This window comes from Berghia stephanieae, chromosome 4 (genome assembly GCF_034508935.2).
Source record: "Berghia stephanieae isolate SIO BIC M18660-M18661 chromosome 4, UCSD_Bste_1.3, whole genome shotgun sequence".
Lineage (NCBI taxonomy): Eukaryota > Metazoa > Mollusca > Gastropoda > Nudibranchia > Aeolidiidae > Berghia > Berghia stephanieae.
This window is the reverse complement of record NC_088363.1, coordinates 40,950,970-40,965,737: the sequence shown is the minus strand read 5'-3', so window position 1 is coordinate 40,965,737 and position 14,768 is coordinate 40,950,970. Positions and strand designations below refer to the sequence as shown.

The window sequence follows — 14,768 nt, the reverse complement described above, 5'->3', positions numbered from 1 at the left end:
TTGTTTGTTTGTTGCTTTAGGTCTCTTCCAACACAATTGAGGTTATATGGGAGACCGCTGAAACAAATAAACAAGCAATCTAACAAAAATAGTACAAATGTAAATCAAAATCATAACCTAAAGATATCATAAGCTAAATTATAAATAACCAAGAACAAACAGGCAGAAGATTTACAGAAAAAAAATATCCCCTGTCAAAAATACAATCACAAACCAAAGAAGCAGGATAGGCTAGTAAAGAGAAGAAGAAACGACATCACTATCGGATCGTACACCCATGCGAAAATCATAGGTATATGATTCAAGGGTGATGCTCCCATCCAACCACCCGCTTGCCTGAAGCCTGTGATAGTGAAAATACTAATGAAAGAGTGAAAATGGAGAGGCCTCATATGGGAACAATACAGACAATGATTCATTGAAAGCAAAATCAACCATTTTAAAAAATCATACTTTTTCTTTGGCTTGCTTGGACCTGCAATTGTAGGGGAGAAGATATCGGCAGTACTGCTTATCGATCCAGGTTCTTGAATGGGCAGCATGTCATCTGTTGACCCCCCTTCCCTTGGTGTTGGCACTCCCACACTAGCAATGTCCTGTGGTGTAGTTGGAATGCCAGATTGCGGGGTGGTCACAGCTGTCATGTCGTGGCTGCTGCTCCCAGGGTTGTCACTCGACTCGTCTACTGAGCTCCATATAGACATTTTGGCTGCCCTGATAGGAAATGAAAAAACAAAGAAGGTGTAGATGGAACTTAATCAATCTTATCAAATCCAATCCAAAATGTTGTAGCTTCAACACCTTGAGCATTTATTATAAAATCTATTTTTAAAAACGAGCGTTTATATAGTACAATATCCACTAAATGTGCTTTAATTGCTTTACAAGGAGTTCCTAGCCAACAGTACACTTAACTTGAAGGACAAGACATAAAGTCTGTTAGGCAATATTACCATTTTCTAAGACAGAGACAGCGCTGTTATCAGCCAGTTACTCATTTTACACCTGAGTATGGTGAGAGAATGTCAATATCGAAGATAAACGCAACATTTGTGTTGTGTGGGATGGTGTTAGGTTATGACTCTGCATCACAGTCACTATAGTCAAAACTATGCAATTTGGATTGGTTGCTCAGTTTAGGATCCACATAATGAAAACCCAAGAGGAAAAAAAATGAATTAAGTACAGAAAAATGCAATGAAATATGTTACAAATGGTTACTCATTCATTATAGGTGGTAAAACTGATACATGGACGAAACAATTGGGATGGTTACCTCACAGTGAAGTACGGACTAGGGCTAAAATAACAACTCTGTTCAAAGGAATAAATGACCTTATAGGGATACCAGTATATCAATAGCAAAATGAAGTTGAGTAAAATACAAGCTAGGCAGTCCGGGTATCAAATTTTAAATATGAATATTCCTCCATCTAATGTTGACAGACACAGACCCTGAGAAGTGCACTACCGATTATCAGGAAAGTGCCATCATTTTTCCTTTTTTTTTCTTCTTTTTGGATGTGCACCTCAACATTAACTCCTGGTAAGAAGGAGGTGGAGGAGGAGGAGGAGGAGGGATGATATTTCTTGGCGACTACCATAAATTTAGACTAGAAAATGAGATGCCATCACTCTGGAACCAGACGATCAATTACACATGGTACGTATCCGGTCCTCCGGTAGAGTGGTTTTACACTTCCAGTGAACCGGGGTTTTTTTTTTGACATCACACTTTTGTTTCCCATTGTCCAGGAACGAAATAGAGTCTACACATACTATTGACAAAGAAGAAGAAGACGAAGAAGAAGAAGATCAACAACAACAACAACAACAATAAGAACAAGAACAAGAACAAGAAGAACAAGAAGAAGAAAAAGAAGAAGAAGAAAGATTTCTATTCTTTTTTAGAATCACAAAATGATGATGATGATGATGATGATGATGATGATGATGATGATGATGATGATGATTACAACGATGGTAATTTCGATGATGATGATGATTGTAGTGATCACTGTATTATGGTCCTTATGATAAACAGTTTATCTCATTGACATTGAGAGGTTTCTTACCGGCTCTCTGCCCCACTACCCTTGGCTTGCATCCCCTTAGCTTTCATCTCTGTTGTCAAACCAGTTGGGATCTCTTGTTCCACAATCTCAAATGGTCCCAGGTCTGCAAAGAGATTTTTCACTTATCTATTTTCTTTTTAAAAATATTTCTAAAACAAAAATGTATTTGCCATTAGTGGCTATAATAAAGTACAAGGAATATGACAAGGACTTTTTCATGCCCCGACTGCAGCACTTTAAAACAAAACAAACAAAAAAATTAGTCCATCAGAGCCATTGGACCCATGGAGCCAGAGTTTATCCTGGTTTCTATAGCATGAAATGGACAATAGCAATTGCTTGATAACCTTTGGATAGGACGCTAGGTCTATCGCAAAGTACTTTCTGCCAAATTCAATAGACTCAGCTGCCCATTCACTGCTGGGTGGACAGAGGAGAATCAGAAAAAAATCTCGACTGCACCTGGGATTGATCTTGGTCCCTTTGCATGTGAAGTGAGTGCTCTACCAACTGAGCTATTAGGGCCCCCGCAGCGCATTGGGCAACTACAAAATAAAGATATGATTCTTGATCTCCTATGATAGGAGTTTAAAATGAGGTCTAAATACTGCTGTACAATCTTGGTAATGCGCATTGGGAACGAGTTTGAAACTTTAAACGCAGGACCTTAAACATGTTATTTCTCATCTAGATTTATCCTTATTTACACTGATGGATGAAAATTTAAAAGACTTCAAAATATTGAACCTTAAGAATTATAATTGTGGTAAAGATATCATTACTCGTGACAATCTATTTCTAGCAAAACCAGATGGGAGAAAAGAATTTATTTAACGCCATAATTTTTAAAAACAAAGAATAATGGGGACGCTTCATTTGGGTATTCTCTAAAATAAAAGGGGTATAAGAAATTTTATTATTTAATAATTATGTAAAACAATATTTGGAGAGATAATAGCATCATAGAATAAACACAATGGCGGAGCTGAGGGATGCTTTAAATATTATATCCGAGTTCTTATTTCAAGCAAACAAAAGTGCCATTACCAATGATTGTGAGATGAGAAATTGAATGTGGTATTATGTCAGAATGAACTATGTATTGGAATTTTAATTTATAGCCAAAAACATAAATCTTTTGTTTAATTCCGATTCCTTATGGTGAACAATAAATAACATTTTTAGACTGCAAAATATCAAAGTTCAAAGTTCATATTTCTTATCATTCTAATTGTAAACTTATTTTTGATGGATCCAATTCATCATTGGCATTACACTGCTATAAGACAGCGGCAATCAAATAAATATCTCACCCATACGTTGCATAAATATAAATAACACTTAATTTCATTTTAACAAAACATTTACAAAATCTGGAGGACATTTTCACTTTTAATCTGATTACCACACAAAAAATATATTAATTGCCACTCACTCTCTATATTGAGAAGCTGCTCAGCCTCAGCGACATCATCTTTATCATCCAACAGAGGAAATTGGATCGAAGTGTTTGGTTCTTCTTTGATCCTACAGCAAAAAACAAACCCCACAAAAACAAGAGAAATAAAATAAAAACAATTGAAATACAGTATGATTCTATTTTAAAAAGGAAAAAAAACAATCGCAAACAAAAACAAAAGAAAAAAAAACAAAAACAAAAAAGACATATAAAATCATGAAAATTAAATCACAAAGAATACTATTGTTAAAATCAAAACCTACAACAGTTCTTTTTTTAAAAAAACCCCAATGTTTTGTGGGTTTGAACCATTTGTGTGTGCGAGTATCAATTTTATAAGAGAGAGTTTTATGGGCTGAAAGAAAAATGTAGCAAGTAGATAAAGCAATTTGTTAAGAAATCTGTGTCACATATTTCCTGAAATAAAAAGCAGTAATAAAATAACATAGAAGAGAAATAGATATTTTGGGTTTCCCCTTTGTCCATAAAAACACGATGAATGAGACACTAAAGACAAAGAGGAAGGAGTGATGAGAAGATGGCATTGTTAAGGCATTCCTTTTCCACTTTAGCATGATATTCCTGTATCATGGTGTAAACCTGTTACTATTGCTAAGATCAAAATCAAATGAATACCTCAAAATAAGGAACTGTACACCACATAATATTTAGCACAATCCATATTGATTGAATAATATTACAATGTTTCTCCATTGTTGTCATCATTTATCATATTTATTAACATTCCCTTGAAAAAAAAATAACAATTAACTCTCTCCTTACCGACAATTCTCAAAACTTCTACTAAAATCTCATACCTACCCAACACATAAATTGAATTTTTAAACTCAAATTCAAGGACACATAGTGTATGATATACATAATTTTGTAGATCAAAACAAACCTTACAAAACAGTATTAAGTTCTTGTAAATATAACAACACCTTTTCTTTAAATATTGTGATTTAAAAAACAAATCTAAGTCTGGAAAATGTTGGTTGTATCGTAACGAATGTGACGATTTTCCTAAAGGTGGTAAGGAGAGGGTTAATAAACATTTGAAGCTCTTATCCATAAAATCTATCTGATATCCAGAGTTAGGGAACAGGGCTACCGGATTGGGAATTTTCGAATTTGCATTATCCTACCTCTCTGACTCAGAGAGAAGGGGGAGTGACTAAAGATGACATTATATTATGATAAATAACACTGGTCAAATGGAATGGAAGCTTCGATTTCATTAACGAAGACAGATGGTGTGGATATTTTGGGTTTCCCCTTTGTCAACAAACACAATGAATGAAACACTAAAGACGAATGAGTGTTTAGTGTTTCATTCAATGTGTTTGGTTGACAAAGGGGAAACCTGAATTGTCCACATCATCTGTCTTCGTTAATCAAACTGAAGTTTCCATTCCATTTGAGCAGTGTTATTTATTTCTTCGAGCTTCAATCAGCAACATTTGCATTACTATATTATATCACCTTTGTGAAATGGTAAAAGGAGTGAAAAGAGACCACTGACCTGATGACCTGTAGAGTGTCTCCAGTCATGTTAGGGGAGCTGGAAACTTGTTTTATTGAGGATGAAGATGAGGAGGGGTGGGGTTGTTTGATAAGGGTGTTGTACTCTGTCATGAGAGATTGACAGTGGCGCTCCATTCGACTGTGGTACGCTAAAACCCGTTGCTGGTAAAAAGTGTGGAGTTCTGTAACACTGCCCATGCCAATTTCGTGGAGAACTCGTTCTATTGAATCCTGGAGGGGAAAGAAATAAATGACTTACATTTATGACAATCTAAATCTCGTGTGGCTATGTGGTTTTGTGGCAAGACACTCACCTTTGGATTGAAAGGTCCTGAATTCGAGTCCCACTCTCAGCGGTGCATATTTGAGTCCTTGGAAAAGGCTCTTTACTCACATTCTTTCTCACCATACTCAGGTGTAAAATGGGTACCTGGTCACTGACAGTGTTGTCCCTGTCTGAAAAATATTAATGTCACCTAACAGGTATCATGTCTCATCTTAAATGTTTAGTGTTGCTATTGGCTAGGGACGCCTTACATAGCACTTTGAGTATGTTTAATGAATAATGCCCTACATAAATGGTCAAGTTTTATATGAACTTGGAGATCTGAAATTATTGCCAAAAAAAATCATAATTTTATTTTTACCGTAAGTAATTTGAGAAGCAAGATTTAATAAATTTGACTATAATACAGAACTTGATTGTTCAGTAGCTCTCCATGACCCTGAACTGTTGCAGTTTCACATAAGTCACTAATTTCCATGACCAAATTACTGATTTCATTAATAATTTTGAAATCACAAGTAGACAGGTATAAAACATGTATCAAGTTGGGAAAAGATATAAACAAGTAAAAACACAACTTTGCAATGGGAGCTTTTTAAGGTGGATAAAAAAAAAGAAGTTAGGCAACTTGTTTTCATTATTTGGACTTAATTGAATCTAGTGGGAACTAATGACACAACTGACAGTATAGAAATATTATAATAAAGAGCAGAGGTAGATGTGCGGCTATGTGGTATGACACTTGTTTTCAGATCGAAAGGTCCTGGGTTCAAGTCTCACTCAGCGATAGTTGAGTCCTTGGAAAAATCTCTTTACTCACATCCTCTCATCGTACTCAGGTGTAAAATCAGTACCCGGCCGTTAATAGCGGTGTCTCTGGAATAAAATTGTAATATCGCATAACAGGCGCCATGTCCCGTCCTACCTGTTAAAGGTTGCTGTTGACCAGGGACCCCTTGTAAAGCACTTTGAGCAAGTTTAGTGGATATTGTGCTGCATAAAAAGCTATTTTTTTTTTTTAAACAACCAGATATACCAATCTGAGTTGGCTTGAAATTGTGTCAACCAAAACAAACTTACAAAAAATAAAAAGACATATTTGTTCTGTCCTAGAGAGCTTATTGATGCTTTATGCTTAAATGAAATTTACAGAAGACAAAAAATAAACAAAAAAATAAATAAATAAATAAATTTAAAAAAACAACAACAAAAAACAGCAAAAACAAAAACAAAATGTGAAAAAACAAAAGACGAAACCTACAGGAAACCCATTGCTGCCATGCAAGGCTCGTCTGTCTACGGCACAGCCGAGATGTCTGGTAAACTGGGAGAAGAATTCTTGACACACATCTGTCAGGGTATCCAGCACAGATTCAGGAACAGCTGAAAATATAGAGGTAGTTGTAATAGTCATCCTCTGTTGATATACAGCCTAAGGAGTTAAGAAGTTTATGAATAAAAAAAAGAAAAAATGAAAAGAAAAATTAACCACTGAATAACAACGTATTTTTGAGCTTTAAGATTTTATAAAGCGTAATATCGACTTAATGTGCTAAAAGTACTGTACAAACAGTCCATGACAACAACTCTAAACATGTTGTACCAAAATCTAGAGGGACCTAAATGAGTCAATAAAATGTATAGAAAAATAAAGGGAGTAAAGATGACTCTTATTAAAGAATTTACTTTGTGTCTTATCTTTTATAAAAGTCATTTTTACTCCTTTTATTTTCCTATACACTAAACATGTAGGGTGAGACAAGATGATAACGTAAGGCGATTATTACAATTTTTTTTGGACAGATACAAAGTTATCACCTGAAAGGTACTTATTTTAAACTAAAGCGAGGTGAGAGAATGGGAGTAAAGAGCCTTTTTAGAAGGGCTCAACATTCCACTGTCCAGAGAAGGAATTAGACAAGGGACTTACTAGTCCTAAGGGGAGTGTCCATTAAAATACAAAAAAAGGAGTCCTTCAGAGCCATTAGACCCATGAAGCCAAAGTTTATCCCTGTTTATATAGCATGAAACACAGGCAATAGCAATTATTGCTTGCTAACCTTTGGATAAGATGCTAGTCTATCGCAAAGTGCTTTTCACCAGATCTAATAGACCCAACCATCCTATCACTGCTAAATGGAAAGGGGGTCCGAAATAATCTCGACTTCACCCAGGATCGACGTCAGCAGTCCTTTTGCATTTGAAATGAGTGCTCTACCACTTGAGCTATCGCGATACCCACAAGACCATCAAGCTGCACAATAAAAGAAAACATTACTTACTATCGATGGATAAGTGAGCACAAATGGCTGCTGTAGATCTCCTCAGTAATCTTCTGCAAGTTGATTCATCTATTGGGGGCTGGGGATTTGGAACACCTTTGACAAAATCACTGGAAAAAAGATCAAACAAGGAAATTTGGATGAAAAAAAATAGGTATTCACATTGTACGTTTACATAATAGATTTTTGGTCACAGTAATTTATTTACTAACCCGGTAAGCAATTTGGAACAAATTCTTCTTTTTTTTAAAATACAGTACAAGTTGACCATTAGGTTCTTTTCTTTGCATTATACATTTAAAATATTTGGCAGCCAAAAGGTAAGTTTTTATCTACTTCTGATTTGAACAAGGAAATGTATGCAAAGTGCCTTGCCAACTGACACCAAACAAGGACAAGCATTTTGTTATTATTGTCTCTGACCCACTAAAATTCATATGATTCTGGTCAGGAGACACAGTATCAATTAGTGTGACAAGAAAGTCATGTTAAAGGTCAATTAATATCATAATAAACTGGCAAAGACTTTAAGTTAAGCTTAAGATTTAACTTTCCAAAGTTAATGAGTAGCAATCATTTAATTCAATGCATTGTAATAATAATAAATAATCATAAAGAGCATTTCTATAGAACATAACCATGACGATGACCTGCTCTATGCGCTTAATACTGGCAATAATACTATGACAAGCATGAAACATTTGTAACAATAATCTGATAACACACATTCTATCAATTGACACATACAAATAAAACAATGGCCTTTCAAATACTAAAAAAACAATGAGAAAATCATACAAAATGCTTGGACAAACGTATACCTTTCGTACTCCTCCTCTGTAAAATACTTTTGATGAGATCTGTCTTTGATTTGGGGGCCATCATATTCTGGGACTGGTCCCACATTAATGACTGCAGGCTCTGATTCTGATTTCTGACAACAAATATATAAAAATTCAGAATTATCCAATGAACAGTATAGGGGGAGAGATGGTGGTTGGGGAGTCATGACGGCTCAAACAGTATGAGGATATGACTCTTGAGAAAAAGTAATATTTCCATCCCAGCATGAATTTCTGTTTTCCCTGATGCCACTGTGTTAGTGACCACATAGCTGTGTCTATAAATTTCAACTGAATGAAAGCACTTTGATATATTCAAAAGGTAGCAAGCAATTGTTGCTGTCAACTTAATGCTATAAAAAATGGGGAAAACTCATTGGATGTAATAGTCATAAAAAATGCCATAAAAAAGTCCCTATGAGCCACAGTCCAGTTTATCTGTTTCTATAGCTATAAGCATATGATAGAACCATGACTACCCTTTGGTTGCAATACTCTTATTCGCTTTCTATTGCTTATTCACTTCCTGCATAGTGCAACAAAAGGCCACCAATTACAGTCTCCACACCAAAAAAACAATTGACAATTGAGCTTTATATAGCGCAATATCCACTAAATGTGCTCAAAGCGCTTTACAAGGGGTCCCTGGTCAACAGCAACATTTAACATGTAGGACGGGACATGCCACCTGTTAGGCGATATTACAATTTTTTGGACAAAGACAACGCTGTTATCGCCCAGGTACTCATTTTACATCTGATTATGGTGAGAGAATGTGAGTAAAGAGCCTTTTCCAAGGAATCAACTATGTGCCGAGCGCGAGGCTCGAACCCAGGACCTTCCGATCCGAAAGCGAGTGTCATACCACAAGCAATTTTTTGGACAAAGACAACGCTGTTATCGCCCAGGTACTCATTTTACATCTGATTATGGTGAGAGAATGTGAGTAAAGAGCCTTTTCCAAGGAATCAACTATGTGCCGAGCGCGAGGCTCGAACCCAGGACCTTCCGATCCGAAAGCGAGTGTCATACCACAAGACCACATAGCCGCTCTTGTAAAAAGAGTGGTTCTTGTCAGACTGAATGTCATCAATCCAACAGCACACCTCTCTTCCTCAAAAGCCTATCTCCAGGTTGTTTTTGGTCTGCCCCTTGTTCTCATCCCTTGAGAGGTCTATTCATTACTGTCATAAAAGCATTGCTGAGTTATTTCCTCAAGCAATGTCCTATGCCTTTCTATCTCTTTTAAATAGCATCTCCGCTCATTGCATTCATGACCTTTACTCTCAACATTTATAGTGCTGGGTATGACCTTGCCTTTTTATTTTTGATATATATGCCTCAGACAACGGGTTGAAATCCATGGTCCAGTTTTTAGCTATCTCTGTATGACACTTTCCAGATTTCTAATCCAGCCATAAATACCAGACCTGCCTACTTCAAATTTCAAAATTCGTAATTCTTAGGAGATAAAAAGAGTAGAAGCTAAAATTTAACTTTATTGATCAATTATTTACCCTCACAATGATGAAATAACACTTAAAAATCTTTAAAATTATGTATTCTTGCATCAAATTTCATTTTCAATAATTTGTCTTGACTTAGAAATGCTCATGAAGTTCTGAAATTGGAGCCCAAATTTCGTAATTTTACAAATTTTTCGTAGTAGTATTACTAAATAGGGAGGTCTGAGTCTATCACAAAAAAAAAGAAAAAGAAGCAAATATAAGAACCTGGTTGAATAAAAAGGTGCATTCATAATTATTTAAAGATTGTCCCAAAAAGATTTTTTTTACAAATTAACAGAAATGTTTATATTCACTAAGCTGAATCAGAAGTCGAATGTTTCCAAAGATTTTGATGCCATCTTTATATTGGTACTAATCAATACTTACAATATCATTTTGTAGAGATTCAATTGCTGCCCTGACTTTCTTAATGTGTTGAAGAAGTCTAATGGTATGAAGAACCACTGGATCCATCTTGAAATGGTCATTGGGTAGAATCCTGATGGGAGAGTTGGACAGAGATGTTATATTACATAAAATCTAGTGACATAGGAGATAAGAAACAGATTCACGGTAATAAACACATCCCTAATGAATAAAAGATATATAAAATCATATTTGCTTGTTCTTTTGGATTGTTATCTAAATTGTGAACCAAAACACCTGTGTGGATAACAACCTTCATCATTATTACGTGCACGATTGGGTTTTCTTATATCGAATTTCCATTTTTTTGATGTATAAAGTATATTATTATTATTATTATTATTATTATTATTATTATTATTATTATTATTATTATTATTATTATTATTATTATTATTATTATTATAATTTAGAAGATATAAATGTCATTTCCAGAACCTTTGTTATTAAATAAGAGATTGTAATTTCTCGAAAGTGAAATGCATTAAATTGATAGGGTTCATATTCTCAAATGATAGCACAAACCATTGATATAACTACCTAATTATTATTGTTGTTATTATTTTTTTCACTTAAAATTGATATTTATATTGTAAAGTGCCCAGAGCTTGTGTTTTACACGAGAATGAGCGCTATATAAATGTGTATTATTATTATTATTATTATTATTATTATTAACCAATTATGAAGAAAAGCCTAACATTTTGCACAGGCTCAAAATTAATTTTGTTAAATAGAGTCAATTATGTCAGTGTATAAAAACTGATGAACAGCCCTGACAAGAAAAGAAAACATCAACCAGTTTTGCATCAAAAAACAAAGCAGGGTCCGTACTCATTGGTAGGTGGATGATGTCGGTTGGAAGGTTGATGAAGCAAATGACCCTCAACATCCATTGGTTTAGGCCTGGTGATCTGTTCACGTTCTAGGGCAGCTATTCCAGATTCGGTATCAGAAATTTCTGGAATTTCTCCCCAGTACATTGTGGCTGACATCCTTCTGATACTGAGTGTAAAAAGTGAGAAAGAAAAAGATTGGTATTTAAAAAAACTTTGCAGATGATGTACAAGTTAGATTTGATTCAGATTTTTGTTTTTATTTTTAGGGAGGCCTTCTGAAAGCCCCGCATGCTAAGGGAAACAACCCAAATATTCCCTCAACTAACCCTAAGAAAAAATAAAACCTAGTACCTTTAACTAACCCTAATAGGAAAAATAAACATCCTAGCAACTTTACTAAGACCTATAACTAACCCGAGGAGCTTGCTTTCGGAAGGCCTCCCTAAAAATCAAAACAAAAATCTGAATCAAATCTAAGTAGTACATCATCTGCAAAGTTTTGTGACTTTGTGGTATATTATCATAATAAAAAGCTAGTCTAATACTAATGTGTAAGCTAACAAGAGTACTACAATTTTTAATACAAAGATCGGCACTCTTACTACCCATTGACTGTATAAAATAATCTTTGCATATATTAGTTATGAAAAGTGAGTGGAGCAGGCACTTATTTTGATAATAACAATAACAAGAAATGATGTGAGAAGGAAAATGCCAGAAGACAATAGAGAATTAAAATTTTGCGACAGTGATGGGGTCTCGAACCCGCGACCTTACTGGTACGACAGCTCCGCCTGGCCAGGGAGAGCATGGCTTTACTGTATGAGCAAGTATGTAAAAGAAATGTTATTAACAACATAATTGCCTGCTCCACTCACTTTTCTGAATTCTTATTCACCCCAAATACCGGAGCTTCCTCAATATCTCAATCGTTTCTGTTACATGTTTGTGTTGAGAATAAGGCCATTAAGCATCGATGCTGGCGAACAAACTTTGCGGCGTTTGTAAGTGTTGAACTTATAACCTCAGGTGGAGTTGTCGCACCCAGAGGTTCACGCCTCCATCAACGCCGCAAAATTTTTATTCTCTATTGCCTTCTAGCCCTTTCACTTCATTTCTTGTTAGATATATATTAGTATTAGTATATGTTATAACAAGTCTAGTAGTTATAGTATAGTATTCTAGTAATCTTTATTATAAGTAACAAAAAAATTTTTTTAAAAGAAAGTAACTAACTCGGGCAGAGCTAAAATGGAAAGTAGAAATAGAGAGTCTACAGAGAAGAAAACTCAACAAGAGTAGACCAGGAGATTACAACTCAATAAATCGATCATTGTTAAGGGAGTTTAGAAATTCTAAATGTAACTCACACACTTGAAATCAATGTCATATGAAAGAGCTGGCAACACAGATTACAAAACAGTTTGAATTTTGTTTCTATCTTGATTAGAAATGTAATTACGGCAGTTCAAAGTCTGAAATTTCAGACCGATTTTTACCCCAAAATTACCATTGCGAAGTTGTGACCGAAATTGCGTGATGCTAATAAAAAATGGTTAAAACAGTCAATATGGAGTTCTTATCATATATTGTATACTAAAATGCTCGTCTTATCGAGGACAATGCATTTACATTAATAAAGAGGAAGATAAACATTTCACATTAACACATTATTACATAATATGACACAAATGTTACATAATTAAAAACTTGGCTAGACGTGAGAAACAATTTGCTATATCACTTCTGGATTTATCCCCAATATCTCACTGAAACAATTGCAAATAATTCCCCTCTTTGATTTAATACATAGAGAATGAAAAAGGATTTGAGAGTATTTAAATGAAAAGATATAAACATGTTGCGTAATGACATAATGAATTTATTTTTACCTCTGGCAATTTAATTGCATATAAATAAAATGGTAGATTGAAAAAGTTCAAATAAATTGAAACAGATTCCCTATTTTAATTAGAAGGAAAGTTCTGGCTTTTAATACTTAAAAAAATTATGCTGAACAACTTTGGGTTTATATTGCTATTACATCATTTGAACTGACAATTAATATAATGTTATTCCCCCCACCCCCATTCTCTCTCAATGTGTGGGGCTGTCAAAATTTATAACTAATAGAACTTCTTACCATAATAATTATTCAGGCTAAGGCCTTTAGAATATGGATACAAATGATAACAAATATATCTAAGCATATGGGAAAGAAATTTGATGACTTGATGGCAAAATAAAATAAAATTAAAGGAATTGGTATTTTTAAAATATCGATATTATTAATATCGGATTTCACAAAGAGAAGAAATATACGAACTTTTAAAACAAAAACTATAAAATGCCCATAAATAAAGTTGGAAAGTATGTATTCAAAATAAAAACATAGTAAATAATAGTACTGAAAATAATATGGACTAAATTTAAAATATCGATATGATTATCGATATCGTTGGGCAGCCATGATGAGAAGATAATGTAAACATGGCATTTCGGGGCAGAGTTTAAAAGTGTCTGCGCATAGATATAGAGCCATGAAATTTGGCATGAATAAAGTTTAGATATTATTCTAAAAACAAGCGTTTTTATTTTAAAAACACACGCGGTAAATAAAAAAAAATAAATGCAATTGAAAATTGCCAAATTTTAACTTCATATAACTTCTGGAGTTTTACTTAATTGGCACCAATTAAAAGGAAATTGAAAGTGGAAGACGAAAATAATGATACCAAACTCAAACTAGAGTCTATCTGTGATATTCCTCTTTATAACGAAGTTATGCATCTTTAATTGAACCCCCCAAAACGCGAACGGCAATTTCCAGTCACAACTTTCCTATGGGCGAGTTGGGTCACAATTTGACTGCCACTGCTAGTGCTGCTGCTCACTAAACTGATTGTTATTGTTAATATGTTGGCAACCTGTACCGCCCGATTATGGCTATGACATTGTTTTTGTTGATCTTATCTACTTACGATTTAAATTACAGAGAAAATGTACAATTAACAAGACAATTAATGACCTGATCCTTCAAACTTCAACATTCAAACAAAATAAAATATATTAAAATAAAAACGCACCAAACAACTACAACTGAGGCCAGCGGTCCGGTACAAGTTCAAGTACAAGTCGGTAGCCGGCAGTGCCGTTGATGAAGAGTGCAAGCCAGACAAGTAATTAACCAAGAGCAATCAATGGCGGGATAATTTTATTATTACAATTTTGGAGAGTATTCTCATTGGGGGAAAAATAGAAAAGAAAACGCGTCATAAACAGCAGCATTTACAATGGAAAAAACAATGTTAATTTTTTTTTTTTTTTCACTGTTTACTGTTTGCATGGAAGTCGCCATTTTACATAAGTATCGCGGTGACTATTAAGATTCTTTCGATAAGAGAGAATTATAAATGATTATTGAAGCTAATATAATTTTAATCTTATTCATTGAAAATCCTACCTAATTTTAATGTTTCAAGATAAATACTCCTTTTTTTATTTTGTATGTGTTACCGGAAATG

The 14,768-nt window shown here is 34.4% G+C and overlaps 1 protein-coding gene across 2 annotated transcripts in view; it reads right to left on the bottom strand.

Annotated features, from left to right (window-relative positions):
• The window catches only part of LOC144970586 (STAGA complex 65 subunit gamma-like), a 20,178-nt gene extending 5,414 nt beyond the window's left edge, over nt 1–14,764 (bottom strand). Inside the window, exons 1-10 of one of the 2 annotated variants that reach the window (XM_078910361.1) lie at nt 14,708–14,764; nt 11,240–11,410; nt 10,367–10,478; nt 8,451–8,563; nt 7,630–7,739; nt 6,609–6,730; nt 5,060–5,292; nt 3,511–3,602; nt 2,076–2,178; nt 454–714 (exon numbers count right to left, since the gene is read on the bottom strand). In XM_078910361.1, coding sequence (XP_078766487.1) covers nt 454–714; nt 2,076–2,178; nt 3,511–3,602; nt 5,060–5,292; nt 6,609–6,730; nt 7,630–7,739; nt 8,451–8,563; nt 10,367–10,478; nt 11,240–11,400 — 1,307 coding nt within the window. In that variant the 5' untranslated portion in view covers nt 11,401–11,410; nt 14,708–14,764. Of the gene's footprint in view, nt 1–453; nt 715–2,075; nt 2,179–3,510; nt 3,603–5,059; nt 5,293–6,608; nt 6,731–7,629; nt 7,740–8,450; nt 8,564–10,366; nt 10,479–11,239; nt 11,411–14,330; nt 14,602–14,707 lie in introns of those variants that run through there. The other variant, XM_078910360.1, reaches the window with a different exon arrangement.
• Between the last annotated feature and the right edge of the window lie 4 nt (nt 14,765–14,768).